Source organism: Lissotriton vulgaris, chromosome 8, assembly GCF_964263255.1.
Source record: "Lissotriton vulgaris chromosome 8, aLisVul1.2, whole genome shotgun sequence".
Classification (NCBI taxonomy): domain Eukaryota; kingdom Metazoa; phylum Chordata; class Amphibia; order Caudata; family Salamandridae; genus Lissotriton; species Lissotriton vulgaris.
The window spans coordinates 741,092,046-741,115,250 of NC_141696.1; the positions used below are offsets into that span (position 1 = coordinate 741,092,046).

Genomic DNA, 23,205 nt, shown 5'->3' on the forward strand with positions numbered 1-23,205 from the left:
GATCCACCGGACACTTCTGCTTCACCTCGCCTGCAGCTGCAACAGCTTCAAGCACCAAGAGCCTGCGTGTCAAAACTCGACGCCACTTCGACCCTGTGCACCCACGGCCTGTGGGTGAGGTAACATTGCATCGCTGGTGTTCCCACACTGGTACACACCTCTAGGGTCTGTGTCTAAAGTTTTGTTCCTCTAGGTTCAGCGGAAGTATCTTTTAATTCACTTTATCTAACTTTTACGCACCATTGACATTGCATTGGTGCGAGCCGCACTTTCCGTGCTGCACCCGTCTCCTGTGGGCTACTCCCGACTTCATCATTGCTAGTCCTGACTGCTCCCAGCGAATCTCTAGGCCCTAGGCCTAACCATTGTTCGATAAGTGTTACTTATACCACTTTTTTAGTATATGGTCTGAGTGGCCACCCGCCCTCATCCATAATTGTGCAACTTTATATGTTTTACTGTGCTTTTGATTTAACGCTTGTGCCCCTTTCCTCATAAAGAGTACTGGGGAGTAATTTAGAAATAAATACATATATTTTTATAATATATACTTGTGTGGTGTCCTTTCATTTGATTACAGGATTGTATGTGGTAAAACAGCTCGCTTAACACGACCTCTTAAGTTAAGCCTTTAAGGCTGCTTAGTCCATGCTACCACTAGGATAGCTTGTCTAACAAGGTTGACTTACAACCAGACATCTTTGGGGTTTGTTTGGACTGATACCCAGTGGTTCCAGAATTGGAAACACTACATATCAGGCCAACTTCTCACATCACTCCTCATCGATATTCTGGCTGCCTGGAGCCTGACTGGCAGGCTAGTTGGTTGTATGGGCATCATGATTGAGGATGTCAGAACTCAAGACATGAGGACACGTGTTGGGACTTGGAAGGACTTTTTAAACAAGGGTGGGGGCAGACAAATATGGTTCGAGCAGGCCAGTAATGCTTGCGCTTTTGTTTGCACTACTACATATTGACAGCCCTACGACCACCAATTAAATTGCCAAAAAAGGTTCAAAAGGTTACCTTTTAATTGTGCCTGAGAGCGCCTCAGGCGTTAGGTGTCACGTGGCCTCACACCATAGCTAAAGGAGAGTGTACAGTGTGCAAAGAATACAAAAATGAAGCCTGCACATTTTAGACATTACCCCTGATGCACGGCATGGTTGGGGGGTGTCGAAAAAAGTAGAGGGTCAGTTAGGACCCAGCTTCAAAGTCTATTTTTTTTCACTTTGCCGGGGGTGGACCCTGGCAGGCCCCAGCTCCATTAGAGTCCTGCGAGTCATTCTTCCAAAATATACAAAAGTGTCCTAATGACCTACATTTATGAACGTAAAATTTGAATCTTTCAATGTAAATTTAGATTACATATATTACATTTAACTCGCATTTGTCTTAAATTGTGTGAAAAAATACATGAAATCTCTGTTCTGTCTTTTGGCATTCTTGTCTGTTGTCAGGTGGAGGGTTATTTATTGGTTTAACAATATTCAATTCAATTTCTTGAGCCCTCCTTCCAATCCTCCCTTTTTTATTTTTAACTTTTTTCTTCATTTGCATACAGGCTCCTTGTGCGACTCTGATAATTGTAACTCGTATAATGGCTCTTTGTTTCAACAGCATACATACATAAACCTAATAAAATGAAAATGTAGCCACAATCACAATCTGCTTTCATAAGATTCGAGTATTTCATTCGATAATCTTACAGGGACTCAGTTCGGCATGGAGCAGTGTTTTTATTAATCAGCAGTGAGCACCAAATAGGCAACGTAATCTCACAGCATCGGTCATATGCGAGTGAGGGAAATGAACTAAAGTGAAGTCTGGTCTATTTTTGTAACTGCGATAATAAATGTGATATTGCAGTTGATATACAGTTTTAGTGAGAAGATCAGAATTCTTGTAATTTGATTCTTTTTGCTGTTTATATGTGTTCACGGGCTGCCGTCTACTCAGCAGTGATAATAAATTAGGTATTATACTTGTTCTGATGCATGTGACTCATGTTGATCTGTTCAATCCCCCTGTGTATCTGCCTTCCAGTAAGTCTGTGACGGCTGCTGCTCTCTCTGTTTGTATTATCTTGCTACCTCACCAAAAATTTCTCTTTCTTCCTCACTCACTACCATGTCTCCTTTTTTTACCTATTTCTCCCCTTCAATTTCTATGATGTTTCCCTAACCTCTATTTGCTTTTTTCCACCTTCTTGTCCACTAGGCCTCCTTTCACCATTTTTTAGGTCTCGCCTAGCGTTGCAGGGCGCATGCGCGGCTCGCTCTGCGAGACATTGGGTAGAGTAGATTTTACAAAGGGACTTGAAGCCCCGCCCCTCATTTTCATTGGGTCGTGTCCGTAAAGGGAAAGAGAAGAGATTGATAAATTTCCTGCGTGGTTGGGGCGGTTGATATTTTTCGCATCTAAGATCAGCTGTCCTCCCCCCCCTCCCCTCCCCCCCAGTTCTCAGCGATGATAAATATACTGAGGCTTCAAGGCCCTGTTTCGACCCCCCCTCTCTAGCTTCTCTTTTGATGATGGGACGTGCCGAGGCTTCAATGCGCTGTCCGTCCCCTGCCCCCAAGTTCTCTGCAATGAAACATATACTGATGCTTCAATACGCTGTCCCCCCCAGCTCTCCACAATGAAACATATACTGAGGCTTCAAGGAGCTGCTTCGCCCCCTCCCCAAGCTCTCTTCTGATGATGAAATCTGTGCCACGGTTTCAAGATGCTGTCTGTCCCCCACGCCCCCCAAGCTCTCACCGATGAAATATATACTGAGGCTTCAAGGCGCTGTTTCTCCCACTCTCTAAGCTCTCTTGTGATGATGAGACATGTGCTGAGGCTTCAAGGCACTGTAGTGGCGTGTCCCACTGAAGCTCCCTCGCGGTGCTGCTGTGCTCTGTGTCACACACAGGGACCAAGATCCTGCACAGAAACATGCCCTCCTCAACACCGCCCCATCCTAACCAAGGCCTCTCTGGGTGGATATTTAACAACAAGGGGTGGTGATGGACAGAGTTTCTGAATTAAGCAGAATACTCTCACCCAGTCAAAAGATCAGGGCTAGATCCAACACCGTTTTTTTAGCTCACTGCACCATCCCAGTTCAGAACCTGGCTATATGCAAATTAGTCTGTTCCTGTCCCAGTGCATGATGGGAACAGGGCAAACCAAACTACCAAGCCAATTCTTACACTGGGAAGGAAACAAGCTTCCGGGGACCGGTTTCTGGCATTTCAGCCTTCATCGGCCCGGCTTGCTTGAATCCTGATGGTGCAATGAGCAAGGGACTCACATCTGAGTATACCCTTCCACGCTTAGGGTGGACAAAAATTTCCCCCCCAGTTCTCAGCGATGATAAATATACTGAGGCTTCAAGGCCCTGTTTCGACCCCCCCTCTCTAGCTTCTCTTGTGATGATGGGACGTGCCGAGGCTTCAATGCGCTGTCCGTCCCCTGCCCCCAAGCTCTCTGCAATGAAACATATACTGATGCTTCAATACGCTGTCCCCCCCCAGCTCTCCACAATGAAACATATACTGAGGCTTCAAGGAGCTGCTTCGCCCCCTCCCCAAGCTCTCTTCTGATGATGAAATCTGTGCCACGGTTTCAAGATGCTGTCTGTCCCCCACGCCCCCCACGCCCCCCAAGCTCTCACCGATGAAATATATACTGAGGCTTCAAGGCGCTGTTTCTCCCACTCTCTAAGCTCTCTTGTGATGATGAGACATGTGCTGAGGCTTCAAGGCACTGTAGTGGTGTGTCCCACTGAAGCTCCCTCGCGGTGCTGCTGTGCTCTGTGTCACACACAGGGACCAAGATCCTGCACAGAAACATGCCCTCCTCAACACCGCCCCATCCTAACCAAGGCCTCTCTGGGTGGATACGCATTTATTCGGCCTTTCACAGTTTTTTAACCAAGAAGCAGCTGATATCGTTTGCGCTGAATGTCCTTGGTGTTTCGGTGCTCATGCTTTGAAGTGGTCCCCCCTTCCCTGTAGTCACCGCCCACCCCCCGTGGTACCTTTTTGATATTTATCCCAGTTTGACTGAGTGAACCATTGGAGGGTCAGAGGCGGATATCCGCTGATTTTTGCTTATATCACGGCTGCCGGCTTTAAAGACAGCCTCACCGTGCGAGAGGTAGAAGAGCCTTGAGTGGGCGAGACCTGGGTGACCATCAGTTGGTGGGGAGGACACGGAGAGACGCTGAGACTCCCCCCGAAAAAAAAAAACCCTTAGTTATCCCAGGGAGGTCAGTGAACAATCCCTGTGGACTTTAGTGTGGAAAGAGCCCTTCTCGGGCTGGTCATGCACTCTCTGCAACAATTTCCGGCTCATCGTTCCTTGCACTGTGTGATCTCGGGCTCACCGTGTGACCGTGTGAGAGGAGGCGATATGGCGGGACACAGGGTGGGGCCGTCTGTATCTACAATTCTACCTGCACCCCTTCCCTTCCGGGATTTTAGAGCTGTGACTCAGTGCACTAGGCGCTGCCTCTGCCTATCAGACCCCGGAGCCCATGTCTCCCTGGTGAGGTAATTTTTATATTATTGTTCACAGCTGCATATATTAATCTTATTATTAAACCATATACTATATAATATACAATACATAATATATAGTATACAACATTATATATAATTGTTATTCTCATCTGGATTATTAAAATTACCATCATCATCTGTATCCCTATTCTTTTTATCATCACCTTATCGCCCATGGCTGTTCACATGTGTGGCACACGACCATTGACCCCCCCAACAGCACCCGAGCGTGCTCAGCCACCCCCGGGCGCTCGGCCGTCCCCAATACCCTCGGCCTGAGGACCACTCCTGCACATCCGAAGGGGACTGCACCCCCCCCAAACACAGCTGGCCTCCGCACCTCGTACACCACTCCCCCAACCCCCCTCACCTCACACTGCAAGGACAGCGCCTCTCTCCTCTGTAACATGAGCTGCTCTCCCGCTCTCCCGTCGGCTGGTCTGCGCCTAGGACCACGTTAATTCCCCCTTTGGCCCCCCGCTTTCCTTACAATTGTCCAGCGTGCCCCCATTGACTAACTCGCAGATCTACCCTGTGCACCCAACATCCTGAGACGCCATCCTCCCTCACGAGCATTACCCCTACCCCCTCTCACCCCCTTGCCGTATTATGTACCGACTATTAACCACCTCCATCCATATTAGTGCCCATACGTTTCTACCCCCCCCCCCCCCACCCCCCTTGCTATCCAGGGTCATTTAACCGCTCTTTATTATTCTTCATCCCATGCCCGCACCTTATATCTCATGCGTTGCAGCACGTTGTTGGCCTAAGCCCCCGTACCCATCACTCGCCTATGAATGGCACTTGATCCCTGCTGTGCCATTCCCCCTAACCTGCCAATTCACTGCAGATCCTGTGCAATTTACAAGATATTTACGCTGATGAAAGAGAAATTGTCCCAGTAAAATGAGAAATAGCTTGTGGGATTAGGTACAGAATGACTGATTCCACAAGTAATTTCTAGTTTTTTAAGACTACACCTAATAAGACATGACAATTCTGCCTCCAGGAGTAACTGATACCCCAGCTATAGGTATATTGGTATATTTGCTGATGTTTTGTTTCGAGAGAGAATGTACTATAGTAAAAATGCAATGGAATAGATTTCACAATTACAACAAAGTGAGCTGTTGACATTTTCAATTACATCATTTGATTAATGCTTCACGAAGGGAAAAAAAACAATAACATTTTCAATGCCAATAGCTCAAAATATGTAATTGCTAGACCTATTACATTGTAAATGCTTGTTTTTACTTGTGTTCGCTATGCCCCTCGCCCCCTTCGGTTACCCTTTTCCTGCTCTTCCAACCTAGTGGCAGCTCTGAAATGTACTCTCTCCATTGTCTTCCGCCACCAGAAGAGGGTGGATATTAATTTGTGCCAACAGTTTTTGTTACCCCTCAGTGCTTTTCTTAACACGATATTACACATTTCACGTTCACATTTTGCAGTAGGATGCTAATACCTGTAGGGATAAGTTTACTTGCATGTAATGAATGCTGCTATATTGAAAATTGCATAAATGCGACAATGGTTAAACCCGTTTAATTCTTAAAACGGTTCACATTCCTAGACCGTTTAAATTGAATTGCTAAGGAGTGCGGTCACGCGCACGCGTGTATGTGCTGCGCGGCGCGCTCTTCTTGACCCAGGGCCCTCTTTTGGAAGAACGGTCGTTCTCAAAATAATAGGCATGAGAACGGACCCTCAGAACCTATTAAATTATGGCGAATCATCGTGCCTCAAAAAAAAATCTGACAACTGTCCAGAAATTTACCGTGCAAAAACCTGGCTAATGGCGTCTTCACGATAATAGATCGTGCTAATGTTGATTTACGGGACCTCACAGCTGTGTAATCGCAGAGAGCTCAGAAAAAGATGACACTCCGAGGATCGCGCGCTGTACAGCAGGTGGATTATATTCCTGTGAACGATAGGCACACTGAAGGAAATGAGTTTCAATCGGCAGGAGAATGGGAATGCATTTATTTTTTATTTTTGTAATTGTGCAGAAAAAAGTAATCAGTGTCAGCGCACGTGAGGGAAGATTTTAATCAAGCCATTGGCTATATTTCAGCTAGAAGTGCAATTATACTGGTATTGGAGTTTAATCATTTGGAATTTCAGATTGCAGTTGATGAGCCACCACCGGAAGGCTGTAGTGCATTTGTCATTATTCACGGGGAGCACACCTGCAAGCCGAGTGACGTGAAGAAACTTCTGAGAGGAGCATCCGAAAGGTGAGTATCCTGAAGCGGATTTTTAATGTTCGGGCAAATGAATGGTTGGACAAGTGGTTTTCCCACTTTTTTGTTTATTTAAAATGCTCACCTTATTTTTTGTGCACTCTAGTTAAGCAGAAAGGGTGTTCCATCTCTAAATACGCATTGGCAAATCAAATCAGCGTGTCTTTAATGTACAAGAGTATTCAGACAGCGTTTGTGCATGCATATGTCGTCATATTAATGCCAGACATAATGATTTTTCCAGTGCATGCTTATCAGTATATATGTAAATTGTGTTTTTCCAGATCCTCTCAGCATTCCTGAACCCTCAATAGAAATTAGGTATAGAGTTTTAGGATCCACAGTGTCAAAGAAACTTCACCTACGCATGCACCTGGAGCACCATGGATATATAACAGTAGATGGTTCTTAAATGTCTGATCTGCTAGAGATTGTACCAGCAGATTCCTCACCTTAGAATTATCCTCAGGCGTCCGACTGGACCTGGGTATTCTTGTGCAGTGCCCCTGCGTGCCTACAGCGTAACGTTGCCCATGCCAGGAGTGATGTGCGCAGTGCCTATATAGGAGCTACCCATCGCGCGAACATGAGTTCTTTTTCTTCCGCGCCAGTCAGTGCAGAACCGGAGAGAGCTACTTCCAGGCAGTTTTTGACTGACATTTTGTCAAAGCTATCTTTGAGATTTTTTCCTCTCCTGGTGTGCTAGGGATGTCCCCTAAAAAACAGCTGTTTTCAAACCTTGTGGTGCCTGTCACAGGCAGAAATCTGTGACACACTGTTGGAACTGGGGTCACCAGTCCCCTAGGGTAGCATGGCACGAGCGGGTAGGCATCAGAAAGCATATGTGTTAAGCGACCATGCAGCACACGCAACCACTGAGTCAGAAACATGGGCACGCAATTAGTGACACCACTCCAGTGAGCTTGTGTAAAAACTCAAGTTAACTTTATTAAGATAGAGCTGGGTCAGGGTATTAGGAATTCATCATAAAATTAGCTTATTAGCTTTCCACTAAAACACATGTGTGAGAACACTTGGCAATAAATACTGGATGAATAAATAATAAATATTAGATGTTCCATAAATATTAAATATTAAATATTAAATAACCACAGGCCTGACCTTGGCCTGGTATCTCATCATCACCTGTAAGAAATACATTATAAGGTCATGAATACAGCACTGCGTTAAGTAATGAGGAAACATTCGCTGTGCATAACTCTTCTCCCATATTAGGAGTAAACATCTCATAACTGGATAAATAATGTATCATAACTGACTAGAGGTCAAAGTTATCACTCTCCTCACACAGGGAAAAGACTTCAATGTAAAACATTTCATTTAACCAGCATTACCCATTTCATCAGGTAAGAATCAACCTTTCTTTTAACTAGGTTAAACTACTACAACACCTGAGGCTGGAATAGCATTCAGATAACACTGCCTTAGGCAGAAATATACATATCCTACGTTTGGGAACAAACCATTTTAGTATCTAGCTGTAGGAGTTTCAGGAAACCTGGCACTAGGCTAGATTTAACATGTCGTTTAATAGGCATAAACTGGTCATTTACTTGAATAGACAGTTCCACTCTAATCAGGGTAGCCTTTCTCTGAGCAGAAATAAACATTTAATAATAGATCAACCATTTCATGACTCAGACCGGCACATTTAATTGGGCCTATGCAGAGCATTCCCCTAAATAAGGCAGTAATAACTAGGCCTATTGTAATACGGGCATTTCATTAGTAGCACAAACACTGCATTTCTCAGCAATAACATTTCCTAAAAACGCAGGAATAAACAGTGCCTCAACAGTTCAATAATCCCAGAATAAGTCAGGCTTCAAGCATTAGTGAACATTACCTGGGATAAAATAACCACCTTTCCTTAGGCATAGATCAGCATTTCCTCATGAAAGGGAAAACATTTTATGTAACCAGAATGGACATCCCCTTAGGTAACTGAGGGCCTTCCTAAAGGCAATGCACTACAGGAGTAACATTTAATTAGCCAGTACCAAGTATTTCAGTAGGCCTATTCACTTGACTTGTGCATATAACACCTCTCCTCGGGGTCACTGAACACTCTGTACCTTCCCCCTGGCCTTTCTGTGGGAAGGGGGCTCTGTAGGCAGTCCAGGGGGCTGTAATAACCTCCTGGTTCAGTTCAGAGTACCTTTTTCCAGTTACAGGGCCCAACTACAGTCCCGGCAGGGGAGGGGCGGCCCCGCGTTCACTTCTGTGGCTGCCCTCCCCCCCCCCAGGGTTTACCTTTTGGTCTTCGGCTCCTCAGGGAGCCCTTGCGAAGGATTCCGGTGGTGGGGAGGGCTCTTACTTCTTTTGAAGCCCTCTAGTGGATGTGGGGCCGACCCGGTCGCGCGGCGCAGCCGGGCTACTCAGGCCCCAGCGCCGAAGGTACAGCCAGCCTCAGGGGGTGCAACACGTCAGAGGGGGCTCTCACTCTTCCGGGCCCCCTCCGTGAGGATTCCCGGCCTGTCCGGGCTTGCGTTGGCCAGTAGGATCTCCTGTTCTCTCACGGGCCCTCCGGAGTCCCGTCAGGCTGTTCCCAGACCCACCCTGGCCTCCAGGCCCGGGGACCGATTGGGAGAAGGCTGGTGGAGAGGTCCGACCCCGGCAGCCGATGGCTGCGCGGCTTCCGGCGGGGGCGCGGCCAATGACGCGGCCGAGCTTCCCCCGTCACGTGGGTTGAGTGCCCGGCTTCCCAGGCCTAGCGCGGCCTGACTGAAATTGGTGGCGGCCCTCTCCTGGATCCGAGGGCCGCCGAAGGGGCGATAAGGACGGCACCGGCACCCACAAGAGAGCGCTGGGCCGCGACGGTGATGACCAAGCCCAGAGGTATGTTGAGCGGCGCTTTCGGTGGCACTGCGCTCAGCAGATGTAGCGCTTCTGGGATCTAGCGCTGCAGCGCGAGGGTCACCACACGACAGGTCGGCACTTCCCCCCCCTCCTCAGGGTATAGCGCGAGGAAGCAGACAGCTCAGGACACTTAAAGCGCTTTCAGCAGCAAGTCTTCAGGCGGTCACAGCGCTCGGGGGGAAAAACAGTTCAACAGTTCTGGCAATACAGCTGGTGACACAGCGCTATCTTGGCACAGCACTTCAGGGGTCGACAGCGCTTCTCAGGGCCTCCACCCCAGAGAGCGAATTGCAGCACTTCTCGGGGGGGGGGTAATTACCACAGCCATTCTTAGCACCTGAGGGAAATATCGCTCCTCAGGGCACAGCCATTCCGGCAGCTTACAGCGCTGGGCAGTCTCAGCAATAGCGCTTAGTGCAGTGAGCTGGATACAGCGCTTCACAGCCACAGTCTCTTTTTGTAGCGCTCAGTGGAACAAGGACAGCGCTTCGCAGCAGGTTCCACAGGTCAGGTCACACCACAGTGGCAAACCAGAATCAGGGATCCCGTGTGGCGTCAGGGGGCGCGGGGAGCGTCACAGCGCCATTTCCAGGTTGATGGCTTAATAGTCCTGTGGTGGTTTGGTTTCTTCTTGGCGCAGCTGTTTCTTGCGCCCTTGTAAATAGCAGTTGCTTGGTTTCTTGTTTCCTTTGGTTTCTTACTCCTTGAAGGGGGTTAAGTTGGTGGCTGGTGTTGGTTCTCCTCAGCCAATCCCCTCAAGTGGTCCCTGGGGGTTCCCTGCCGCGGGGCTAGGTCAGTGGGGGGGGAACAGGATACCTCAACACTTGCAAAGCAGCACACTAGGCCCTGTCATTCCAGCATCATAAGACCCTGCCCTGACCCCCACTGCCTATCCTCCTGCGGAGGTACTTCCCCAGGTCTTCTCTCCTTCTTCTCCTCAGGAAAGTTCCCTCCCTTTCCTTTTATAGTGCCAGTTGACAGTTGGTAGTGTCAGTTGGTGTCAGCTCACCTGTTCCAGAAGGTTCCAGGAGGTGCTAGGTGGTTCCACCATTCTACCTATGGACAGGCTGGCAGGCTAAGATGGATACATTGCCTGAGGGTTCCAGCCTGCCCCTGGCTACTAGAATGCGCCCTCTAAACCACGCTGCTGCAGCAGTGGTCTGTGGCGGCCATGTTAGGGGTAGAAGGCACCTGCCTTTTAACACTAGTTTTACACTACACAGGCCCTTCAGCACTACACAAGACCTACACATTGTTGTTTCAAGGGGGGCATTCTAAATTAACAGGGGATAAAAAGCGAAAAATTTCTGGGGAAAGGGCCAAGTCTCACACATCTCCCCCCCAGCCAAAAGCCAGGGTAGACCGATCATTCCCTTGATGGGCTTCCCTGCTTGGGGCGGAAAAAGGTGGACGCAGGCCCAATACCACCATGACATCCTCACTAATCCAACCACCCCACTGGTGTTCCTAGTGGGATGCGGCCAGGACAGACCTCCAATCCAGAGGTCTCTGGCCCTTACTCTCTCTCAGAGTGGGGGGCCGTCGCCCCAGGCCCGTGGTACCTCTTTCCACTCTCCTCCTCAACCTAGGGTCTAAACCCTTAAGTTGAATTGGTGACAGGGGCGAGACTTACCTCTCCCTGCACCCCCTCCCAGGGTTCCGCACCCTCCCTCCTAGATGACACATCGGGACAGCCTAGTCTCCCAACCTGGTGTCCTCTTAAAGCACACGCCAGGCCCAGTGACCACAGCTGGGGCACCTCGGGACACCCCTGGGAGTCACAACCGGAGGAACTCTGAATACAGAGATTCCTCCCGCCAGGTCAGGCAACCCCTGAACCTGGCCACCCAACCCAGGATCTTAACCCCATGGCTGGACCGGTGCCAGAGGAGAGTCCTTCCTCCCTCTGCACCCCCTTCCAGGGTTCCGCACCCTCCTCCCCGGATAGGTACCCCTGAAAGTCACAACCGGGGGAACTCTGAATACAGAGATTCCTCCCGCCAGGTCAGGCAACCCCTGAACCTAGCCACCCAACCCAGGATCTTAACCCCGTGGCTGGACCGGTGCCAGAAGAGAGTCCTTCCTCCCTCTGCACCCCCTTCCAGGGTTCCGCACCCTCCTCCCCGGATAGGTACCCCTGGAAGTCACAACCGGAGGAACTCTGAATACAGAGATTCCTCCCGCCAGGTCAGGCAACCCCTGAACCTAGCCACCCAACCCAGGATCTTAACCCCGTGGCTGGACCGGTGCCAGAGGAGAGTCTTTCCTCCCTCTGCACCCCCTCCCAGAGTTCCGCACACCCTCCCGCCCGGAGAGGTACCCCTGGGAGTCACACCGGTAGGGTCCATAGTTACTGGTACCCCACCCTCCAGGTCAGGCAATTCCTGATCCTGAAACCCCAGTCCAGGTCCTTCCCCCTGTGACTGGTCCAAACCCCGAACCTCGGGTATGCTGCCACCATGGAAGCACCTGGTACACATAATTTCAAGGCCTTCAGCTCTAACTCTGTTAGCTGAAGCCTGTGCACCAGCCTCCCTCTCATCCATTGCAAGGCTCTCACACTCCCTCTCATGCTCTATCATCTTAGACGACGCACACCCCCTTCCAAGGTTCTCTGGTGTGCCCGCCTCCCTGGGTGTGACCTGCCCCTCCTGTCCCCCATCCCCTCTCCCCTCTGGGTGGGCTCCTACCCATGCCCTCAAAGCGGTACGGAGTTCCTTCTTCCCGGTTCTCCGCCCAACAGGCACCCCCATCCCCTGACAAAACTCCATTATGCCAGGTGGGGACTCAGATGAATCTAGGAAAAGATACCAGGACGTGGGTGACAGGTTTAGGTCAAACAGATCTTGATACACTCTACAGGCTAGACAATGGAGGGGTCAATTACTTTGGCTTACACACACAATAATTGTGCAGCCCAATTGCTGTGCACCCTGTCCCAATGGAGGGTGCTGCATGGTCACAAGTCCTGGATCCCACCGCTCGACACCAATATGTTGGAACTGGGGTCACCAGTCCCCTAGGGTAGCATGGCACGAGCGGGTAGGCATCAGAAAGCATATGTGTTAAGCGACCATGCAGCACACGCAACCACTGAGTCAGAAACATGGGCACGCAATTAGTGACACCACTCCAGTGAGCTTGTGTAAAAACTCAAGTTAACTTTATTAAGATAGAGCTGGGTCAGGGTATTAGGAATTCATCATAAAATTAGCTTATTAGCTTTCCACTAAAACACATGTGTGAGAACACTTGGCAATAAATACTGGATGAATAAATAATAAATATTAGATGTTCCATAAATATTAAATATTAAATATTAAATAACCACAGGCCTGACCTTGGCCTGGTATCTCATCATCACCTGTAAGAAATACATTATAAGGTCATGAATACAGCACTGCGTTAAGTAATGAGGAAACATTCGCTGTGCATAACTCTTCTCCCATATTAGGAGTAAACATCTCATAACTGGATAAATAATGTATCATAACTGACTAGAGGTCAAAGTTATCACTCTCCTCACACAGGGAAAAGACTTCAATGTAAAACATTTCATTTAACCAGCATTACCCATTTCATCAGGTAAGAATCAACCTTTCTTTTAACTAGGTTAAACTACTACAACACCTGAGGCTGGAATAGCATTCAGATAACACTGCCTTAGGCAGAAATATACATATCCTACGTTTGGGAACAAACCATTTTAGTATCTAGCTGTAGGAGTTTCAGGAAACCTGGCACTAGGCTAGATTTAACATGTCGTTTAATAGGCATAAACTGGTCATTTACTTGAATAGACAGTTCCACTCTAATCAGGGTAGCCTTTCTCTGAGCAGAAATAAACATTTAATAATAGATCAACCATTTCATGACTCAGACCGGCACATTTAATTGGGCCTATGCAGAGCATTCCCCTAAATAAGGCAGTAATAACTAGGCCTATTGTAATACGGGCATTTCATTAGTAGCACAAACACTGCATTTCTCAGCAATAACATTTCCTAAAAACGCAGGAATAAACAGTGCCTCAACAGTTCAATAATCCCAGAATAAGTCAGGCTTCAAGCATTAGTGAACATTACCTGGGATAAAATAACCACCTTTCCTTAGGCATAGATCAGCATTTCCTCATGAAAGGGAAAACATTTTATGTAACCAGAATGGACATCCCCTTAGGTAACTGAGGGCCTTCCTAAAGGCAATGCACTACAGGAGTAACATTTAATTAGCCAGTACCAAGTATTTCAGTAGGCCTATTCACTTGACTTGTGCATATAACACCTCTCCTCGGGGTCACTGAACACTCTGTACCTTCCCCCTGGCCTTTCTGTGGGAAGGGGGCTCTGTAGGCAGTCCAGGGGGCTGTAATAACCTCCTGGTTCAGTTCAGAGTACCTTTTTCCAGTTACAGGGCCCAACTACAGTCCCGGCAGGGGAGGGGCGGCCCCGCGTTCACTTCTGTGGCTGCCCTCCTCCCCCCCAGGGTTTACCTTTTGGTCTTCGGCTCCTCAGGGAGCCCTTGCGAAGGATTCCGGTGGTGGGGAGGGCTCTTACTTCTTTTGAAGCCCTCTAGTGGATGTGGGGCCGACCCGGTCGCGCGGCGCAGCCGGGCTACTCAGGCCCCAGCGCCGAAGGTACAGCCAGCCTCAGGGGGTGCAACACGTCAGAGGGGGCTCTCACTCTTCCGGGCCCCCTCCGTGAGGATTCCCGGCCTGTCCGGGCTTGCGTTGGCCAGTAGGATCTCCTGTTCTCTCACGGGCCCTCCGGAGTCCCGTCAGGCTGTTCCCAGACCCACCCTGGCCTCCAGGCCCGGGGACCGATTGGGAGAAGGCTGGTGGAGAGGTCCGACCCCGGCAGCCGATGGCTGCGCGGCTTCCGGCGGGGGCGCGGCCAATGACGCGGCCGAGCTTCCCCCGTCACGTGGGTTGAGTGCCCGGCTTCCCAGGCCTAGCGCGGCCTGACTGAAATTGGTGGCGGCCCTCTCCTGGATCCGAGGGCCGCCGAAGGGGCGATAAGGACGGCACCGGCACCCACAAGAGAGCGCTGGGCCGCGACGGTGATGACCAAGCCCAGAGGTATGTTGAGCGGCGCTTTCGGTGGCACTGCGCTCAGCAGATGTAGCGCTTCTGGGATCTAGCGCTGCAGCGCGAGGGTCACCACACGACAGGTCGGCACTTCCCCCCCCTCCTCAGGGTATAGCGCGAGGAAGCAGACAGCTCAGGACACTTAAAGCGCTTTCAGCAGCAAGTCTTCAGGCGGTCACAGCGCTCGGGGGGAAAAACAGTTCAACAGTTCTGGCAATACAGCTGGTGACACAGCGCTATCTTGGCACAGCACTTCAGGGGTCGACAGCGCTTCTCAGGGCCTCCACCCCAGAGAGCGAATTGCAGCACTTCTCGGGGGGGGGGGTAATTACCACAGCCATTCTTAGCACCTGAGGGAAATATCGCTCCTCAGGGCACAGCCATTCCGGCAGCTTACAGCGCTGGGCAGTCTCAGCAATAGCGCTTAGTGCAGTGAGCTGGATACAGCGCTTCACAGCCACAGTCTCTTTTTGTAGCGCTCAGTGGAACAAGGACAGCGCTTCGCAGCAGGTTCCACAGGTCAGGTCACACCACAGTGGCAAACCAGAATCAGGGATCCCGTGTGGCGTCAGGGGGCGCGGGGAGCGTCACAGCGCCATTTCCAGGTTGATGGCTTAATAGTCCTGTGGTGGTTTGGTTTCTTCTTGGCGCAGCTGTTTCTTGCGCCCTTGTAAATAGCAGTTGCTTGGTTTCTTGTTTCCTTTGGTTTCTTACTCCTTGAAGGGGGTTAAGTTGGTGGCTGGTGTTGGTTCTCCTCAGCCAATCCCCTCAAGTGGTCCCTGGGGGTTCCCTGCCGCGGGGCTAGGTCAGTGGGGGGGGAACAGGATACCTCAACACTTGCAAAGCAGCACACTAGGCCCTGTCATTCCAGCATCATAAGACCCTGCCCTGACCCCCACTGCCTATCCTCCTGCGGAGGTACTTCCCCAGGTCTTCTCTCCTTCTTCTCCTCAGGAAAGTTCCCTCCCTTTCCTTTTATAGTGCCAGTTGACAGTTGGTAGTGTCAGTTGGTGTCAGCTCACCTGTTCCAGAAGGTTCCAGGAGGTGCTAGGTGGTTCCACCATTCTACCTATGGACAGGCTGGCAGGCTAAGATGGATACATTGCCTGAGGGTTCCAGCCTGCCCCTGGCTACTAGAATGCGCCCTCTAAACCACGCTGCTGCAGCAGTGGTCTGTGGCGGCCATGTTAGGGGTAGAAGGCACCTGCCTTTTAACACTAGTTTTACACTACACAGGCCCTTCAGCACTACACAAGACCTACACATTGTTGTTTCAAGGGGGGCATTCTAAATTAACAGGGGATAAAAAGCGAAAAATTTCTGGGGAAAGGGCCAAGTCTCACACACACCCACACTTGGTTTGTTTGTGGCGCTTGGAGCGGACTATGAGTCAAAGACTAGCAGAAAATTCTGCGTATGAATCCTGAGGCGCTGTAGGACAGTTCCTTGAGGCTCCACACCATCTAGCATCAAACCACTCAGCAGCACTCCCGGTCATGTGGAAGCTCCCAGGACCTCTCGCAGTACCACTCCTGCGACCACTTGCGCTGCTGCTTCTGCCGATCATCATCTCAGTCCAAGTCGTCAGATAAGTCTCACAAGCCTAAGAACTTGAAGCATTCTTCAACTTCACTGCGCCCGTCCAAGTCTTTGCATGAGGTACGGGAACGATGACACCACTCAAGGCCTCTCTCCACCGTGGAGCCTGCGCCTGGGCATACGCCAGGCCTCTCAGAGTTTCCTGTAGCCGGAGTTCAGAGTGAAACCCAAACAACTCAGAAGGTTTTATGAGACCATGCCCCTCATATTTGGGTGGGATAACCACTCTGGAGTGCCTTCGAGCCCCATGGGTTTGGGGGGGGAGATGCCTACTGAATTCCCACTGGTCAATCAATCAATCAATCAAGAACATTTATAGAGTGCGCTACTCACCCGTGAGGGTCTCAAGGCGCGGGGGGGGGGGTCAGAATAGCCAGGTCTTGAGTTGTTTCCTGAAGGAGAGATGCTCCTGAGTCAGACGTAGGTGGGTGGGGAGGGAGTTCCACGTCTTGGCAGCCAGGTAGGAGAAGGATCTTCCTCCGGTGGTGGTTTTGCGGATCCGCCGGACGGTGGCGAGGCTGGCGGAGCTGGCGGGTGGGTGTGTAGAATTTGAGGTGGTTGTTGAGGTATTCGGGGCCTATGTCGTGGAGAGCTTTGTGTGCGTGGGTCAGGAGCCTGAACTTGATCCTCTTGTTGACGGGGAGCCAGTTTTGTTCTGTCAGGTGGGTGGAGATGTGGCTATGTCGGGGGATGTCCAGGATGAGTCGTGCCGATGCGTTCTGTATGCGCTGAAGTCTTTTCTGTAGTTTGGCTGTGGTACCAGCATAGAGGGCGTTCCCGTAGTCCAGACGGCTGGTGATGAGGGCCTGGGTGACCGCCTTCCTGGTTCTGGTGAGGATCCAGCGGAAGATCTTACGGAGCATGCGAAGGGTGTTAAAGCTGGAAGAAGTAACGACGTTGACTTGCTTGGTCATCGTGAGGGAGGAGTCAAGGTTGAATCCCAGGTTGCGTGTGTGGTCTGTGGGCTTGGGGGCGGTGCCCAGAGCAGGGGGCCACCAGGAGTCGTCCCAGGCGGAGGGGGATGGTCTGAGGATGAGGACCTCCGTCTTGTCTGAGTTCAGTTTCAGGCGGCTGAGCTTCATCCATTCCGCGACGTCCTTCATTCCTTCCTGGAGGTTTGCTTTGGCGGTTGTGGGGTCGTTGGTGAGGGGGAGGATAAGCTGGGTGTCGCCTGCGTAGGAGATCATGTTGAGGCCGTGCGTCACCGCGAGGGGACTCATGTAGACATTGAAGAGGAAAGGGCTGAGCAAGGAGCCTTGGGGTACGTCGCAGATGATCTTGGTGGCCGCTGCGCGGAAGGGCGGGAGGCGGACTCTCTGAGTTCTGTAGAGAGGAAGGAGGTGATCCAGTCCAGGGCTTTTTCTTGGATCCCGGCGTGGTGAAGGCGGGTCCTTAGGGTGCGGTGGCAGACTGTATCGAATGCGGCCGATAGGTCGAGGAAGATGAGGGCGGCAGTTTCCCCGTTGTCAAGCATGGTCCTGATGTCATCGGTTGCTGCGATGAGGGCAGTTTCGGTGCTGTGGTTCTCTCGGAAGCCGGACTGCGATGAGTCGAGGGAGCTGTTCGTTTCGAGGAAAGTGGTCAGCTATATGTTGACGGTCTTCTCGACGGCTTTTGCCCGGAAGGGGAGGAGCGAGATGGGGCGGAAGTTCTTGAGGTCCGTGGGGTCAGCGGAGGGTTTCTTCAGGAGGGCGCTGATCTCTGCGTGCTTCCAGCTCTCCGGAAAGGTGGCGGACGAGAGGGAGTTGTTAATGATGTTCCGGAGGTGGGGTGCGATGATGGAGTCGGCCTTGTTGAAGATGTGGTGTGGGCAGGGGTCGGCTGGGGAGCCGGAGTGGAGGGTGCTCATCACGTGGGTGGTGTCTTCGGTGCTGACGGGGGTCCAGGTGCGGAGGATGGTGGTGGGGGCATTGGTTCGATGTTTGGGTGCGTGGTCTGTGCGCCGAAGCTGTTGTGTATGTCAGCGATCCTGCGGTGGAAGAACGTGGCGAGTGAGTCGTAGAGGTCTTGCGAAGGCGTGATGTCGTTGTTGCTGACGCTGGGGTTGGAGAGCTCTTTGACGATGCTGAAGAGTTCCTTGCTGTTGTGGGTGTGGTTGTCCAGTCGTTCTCTGAAAGATGTTCTTTTGGTGGTGCGGATCAGCTGGTGGTGTTTCCGGGTGGCGTTCTTGAGGGCTGCCATGTTTTCTGTCGACTGTTCGTGGCGCCAGGCTTTCTCGAGGGTACGGCAGGCTTTCTTAGAGTGTTTGAGGTCGTCGGTGAACCATGAGGCTTTCTTGCTGCCTGGATTGCTTGGCGGGGTCTTCAGTGGAGCAGGAATGACGCTGGATGCAACCGACTCACAACCAGAGCGATTGCGTAGTCAGTGGCACTCAAACATCACACCTAGTTAAGAACCATTTGCTTTTCAGGGGATGTCCAGGCTTCCCTTATTGGCATGCCATTTATTGGCTTTCCCCTCATTGGCAAAAAGGCAGATTCAGCACTGGAGCACTTTAAAGACCGCAGGGTTACGGCCAGATTCTTGGGCCTATCCATGGCTCCTTCAAATCTCCAGTCTGCCTTTCGCCCCTACCGGGGCTACAGTAGAGGCTACCAAACACGTCTTCTCCTGCCAAGCCACCTAGGGCCAACAGGATTCCTACCCTTTTTTGGCTTTAGACGCAGTTCCCACATACAACGTTGGACCACAAGCCAGGAGTTGAGCTAGTCCACTGATCTCCGGCAGCTGCAACCCCCATGTCTCTTTAGTTTGTTCTCATACCAGCACTGGCATTTAGTGGGAGGCAAGATTCGCCATCACTTGCCCCATTGGCAACCCATAACATTGGACAAGTGGGTTCTTCAAACTGCCCAGAGGGGTTACTCCATCCCCTTTGTGGAACCTCTTCCCCCCCCCCCCACCTATGCCATCTTCTCACGACTGACTGGCGTAGGACCTTCTCTCCTTTCTCCACTGGGCACTACTAGGCAAAAGAGCTATCAAGGGAATGCCAGTTTCAGAAGTAGGAAGTGATTGTCATTCCTGCTTCTTTTTGGTGCCCAAAAAGGACAGAGGACTCCATCCTATTTTAGACTTGCGCCTTCTTAACTTATTCCTGAAGGAGAAGTTCAAGATGCTCATGTTAGCTCAGGTCCTATCTGCTGTCGACCCGGGAGACTTGATGGTTGAACTGGACTTGCACATTTGCACAATGCCTATTTCCACATCTGGGTCATGTCTGCCCACAGGCGTTACCCATGGTTCTCGATGGCAACAAGCACTTTCAGTTCGCTGTGTTCCCTTTTGCGTTACCAGTAGCCCGCAGGTGTTCATCAAGGAGTTATTGGTTGTTGCAGCACATCTGCAGAGGTCATGGGTTCCAGTCTTTCCCTATTTCGATGATTTGCTGTTGAAGACCGGTTCGCCGCAGTCAGTAGTTTCCCATCTTCAGACTAATGCGGACCTCCAGCACTCGCTGGGGTTAGCTATCCAAGTGCTGACGACACCTAACTCCATTTCATCAGAACTGTCCTGGACACAATGCAGTTTTAAGCCTATCCTCCATAGCGGCGAGTCCAGAATATTCAGGCTATGATTTCAATGTTTCAGCCTCTAGCCTGGATTTGGGTGAGACTGACTCTGAAGCTGTTGGGTCTCATGGCCTCCTACATCCTGCTGGTGACACATGCATGTTGGCATATGCAGCTCCAATGGCCCTAGTATGGTCCGTTGCCTTTGGTAGTTCTGGGACCCGAAGAGGGCAGTTGACTTATAGATGCTGCTAAGCGATCCCTGTATGCCAGGAAATTAAAGGCTATTGCTCTGTATGCGCTGTGAAGACTCTGTGCATATCAGGATGGGTTAGTAGTCCAGAAAGAGGGCCTATCGCCCTAGGACAGCGTGCAGTCGTAATTTTTATAGCTGGTTGTGACCTGCACAGTGGAAACAAAGTTTCACTTGCCTAATACAGGAGCACCCAGGATCCTCTGCCAGATGAAGAAGCCTTACTGCTGGATCAGAGGAGCTCCGTGGGTGTTTGCTGCTGTAGATTTCCGAGTTCTGCTCACCGCCAGGTCAAGATCGTGAGCACAGGGGCTCTAGACCACCTTCCCAGTTAGTTCGGGTAAGACTGATACCGGGCGTCAGGCTCTGGGGGAATTACTGACACACCCATGTGCAGGGACACGCAGATTTTTGCTGAAAGCCCTCTTAGAACTTCTAAGACTTGAACCCACTCTTGGGGCTTAGCTTGGATGTTGCTTTACATGAATGGGGACTCATCATCAACCATAGATGGAGATGTGGGACAGGAGCTGACCCAGGTAACGCTAGCGGGCCTGCCTTAAGAAGACTGTGTATATTGTTTCCAGTGTATTGTGGCGTTCTAATCTAGGATCCTGATCGATACTGTGACCTTATGCCCCTATTCGGCTATAAATCCATTTATTCCCTATATTGGCATAACCGTTCAAGTGCAATATTCAGAAACTCATCTCAGGCCTCACACGAACAGAGCCACATTCCAGAATAGCTTTCTCTGCCACTTCCTTTGCAACCAATTAGTGCAATGACAGAGCAGAAGTTACTATCTGATATTCCTAGATTAACACTCCGAGTTCTTCAACAAGATAAAAACTCAGCAAACCTGGAAATCCCCGCTTGCTGTGTTTTGATTAGTAATAGAACTATAATGAGCACTGATAGACAATCACTTCCTAGTGACATCTTTATTGACGTCTTATGTCCAGCAAACTTACGTCAAACAAGGCACCTTTCAGGTATAAATATTACCAACGTTGCCTTAAGCAAAAGCTGCCGCTGTCTCGTTGCTGTTGGTGAAGCTGATGCTGCCAGCTATCACGCTGCTGCTGAAGAAGCTGTCATGCGGATGATACCATAGCTGCTATCGCTACTGCTATCGCTGCTAACTAGCGAACGATGGTGTGGTGAACCTAGGAGCTGAACAGCCGTCCCCTGCAAGAGCCCAGCAGATGCAAGCTGCCCGCGGACGCTGCCCCTCCTCCTCCTCGACGCGCTGAGAAAAGACGCTGTCTTTCTCCTGCAGAGAAATCCAGCTCCGGCGTTTCTGGTCTACCCTTGCGGGTGACTGGGATATCGAGTCCTGAGGGAGATACCAGACCTCCATCCTTCTATTCCAGAGGTATGGTGTTGACTAAACCCTTGAGAGAGAATTCTTGAAGCAAACCTTGGCAAAACCAACTTAACTTAAAGCTACTTACTTACTCCCCTCCCAAGTATTAGGCTTAGGTCAGGTACACTGGGGTAGGCGTAGTTAGAAGTACCAGTTGAGTATTTTAGCCTAATGTATATATGAATGTATGTTTATTCCTTTTAAACCATTGTATGGCTAAGAAACCATATCGATGCTTTTACAGTATTATTTCGCAATACTTATCTTACTGTACGTACTTTTTATAATAACAAGTCTCGCAATTGTGGCAATTAATTTCTCTTGTATGAGAAGAAAGACTGTTCAATAAATGTTAACCCTTTATTGACAAACGCTTGTCTCTCTATTCTCTACATATTGTGAAAGTAAACTGCACCAACCTGACTGAGTAAAATAACTGTCTATTGTTTCACACGACCCTAGAGATTGACTCTTGATCTGAGGAGCAAAGTTGTCATGTTGCACGGTTGTTGGAAAACTGAATCCCTTCTTGTCTGTGCCAGGGAAGCTGATCACTTCCTATTTCAGTCAAGAAAGTTTCCAGTGACCTCTGAGCTAGTTGGTAACAAACCCAATTAAGTTTAGCATAGTCAGTAGAGGCCTGGAAGATCCGCACTTCTACTTCGATACTACTGTTTGTTATTCCAATGCGCAGGGCCTATTGGGAAAACAGGAACTACGCTACATGGCACCCAACGTTTGGTAAGGCGATAAACTAACGCAAGACGTTAGAGTAACTCAGTCGTGCATATTTCACACAGACCCCTTTCTCCCGTAAATACTCCAATAGACGTCTGGAGTGGGTGAAAGGTTAAAATCCGCACGAACTCAGTAGGAAGAGATTCCTATGTAAAGCTCTGGTTTATTCAACGTTGAAGGATACAGTGTTCCAAAATATTGTGCACCTAATCTTTGTCTCCTTGGAGACCTACTCTGCAAAGCCTGCATTAATAAAATGTCAGACAGTGAAGAAGAAAGGGAAGCAGTTAGACTGGCAACCCTACTAATAGAGGAAGACACGAGTCTCCTACAGATAGAACCGGATGCAATTATCATCCCGGTACATTTAAGAAAATCTATAACTTTAAAACTTATAGAGAACGGACTGACACCACAAGGTGGTACAGTAATATTCGTGATAGAGGCACACGAATATCGGCAGACAGAGGTATTCTATTCATGGATAAACTTTCCAGCGGCAAACGCTAGAACAACAGAGTTTCACTATTACAAAATAGAGAAACCACCGGATGAGTACGCTCCTTTCGAGGAGACTGAAATCCCACTAAAATTCCAAGAGCACCTGCTCTGGTTTAATGGCTCCCTAAAACATAATGATCATATTACCAGGCTCGGTCCACTAGGTAGACCAGGAGCAACGTGGCCGGTTCTAGCCAGCTACACACCACACCCGGACATTGCAAAAATGTCAAAGGAAGAGCTGTTAGTACAGCTAAAAATACTTATAAAAATACATAGGCAATTAGTGCAATATGTAATGCGGACTGCAACAGTCCAACCAGCTGTTAATGTACCACAGCTGACCCCTCATCAGGGCAACACTAATAAAATCACACCACAGAACATACAGTCATGTCTTGGTAAAACACCCGTAAAACGGGAACAAATTCCTTTCTGGTTAGCACAGAAAATCACTCAAAT

At 49.9% G+C, this 23,205-nt stretch overlaps 1 protein-coding gene across 1 annotated transcript in view; it reads left to right on the forward strand.

The window, feature by feature from the left end:
* The window catches only part of UGGT2 (UDP-glucose glycoprotein glucosyltransferase 2), a 1,432,652-nt gene that overhangs the window by 146,933 nt on the left and 1,262,514 nt on the right, over window positions 1-23,205 (forward strand). Inside the window, exon 4 of the mRNA XM_086936163.1 lies at window positions 6,687-6,799. Coding sequence (XP_086792289.1) covers window positions 6,687-6,799 — 113 coding nt within the window. The remainder of the gene's footprint in view (window positions 1-6,686; window positions 6,800-23,205) is intronic.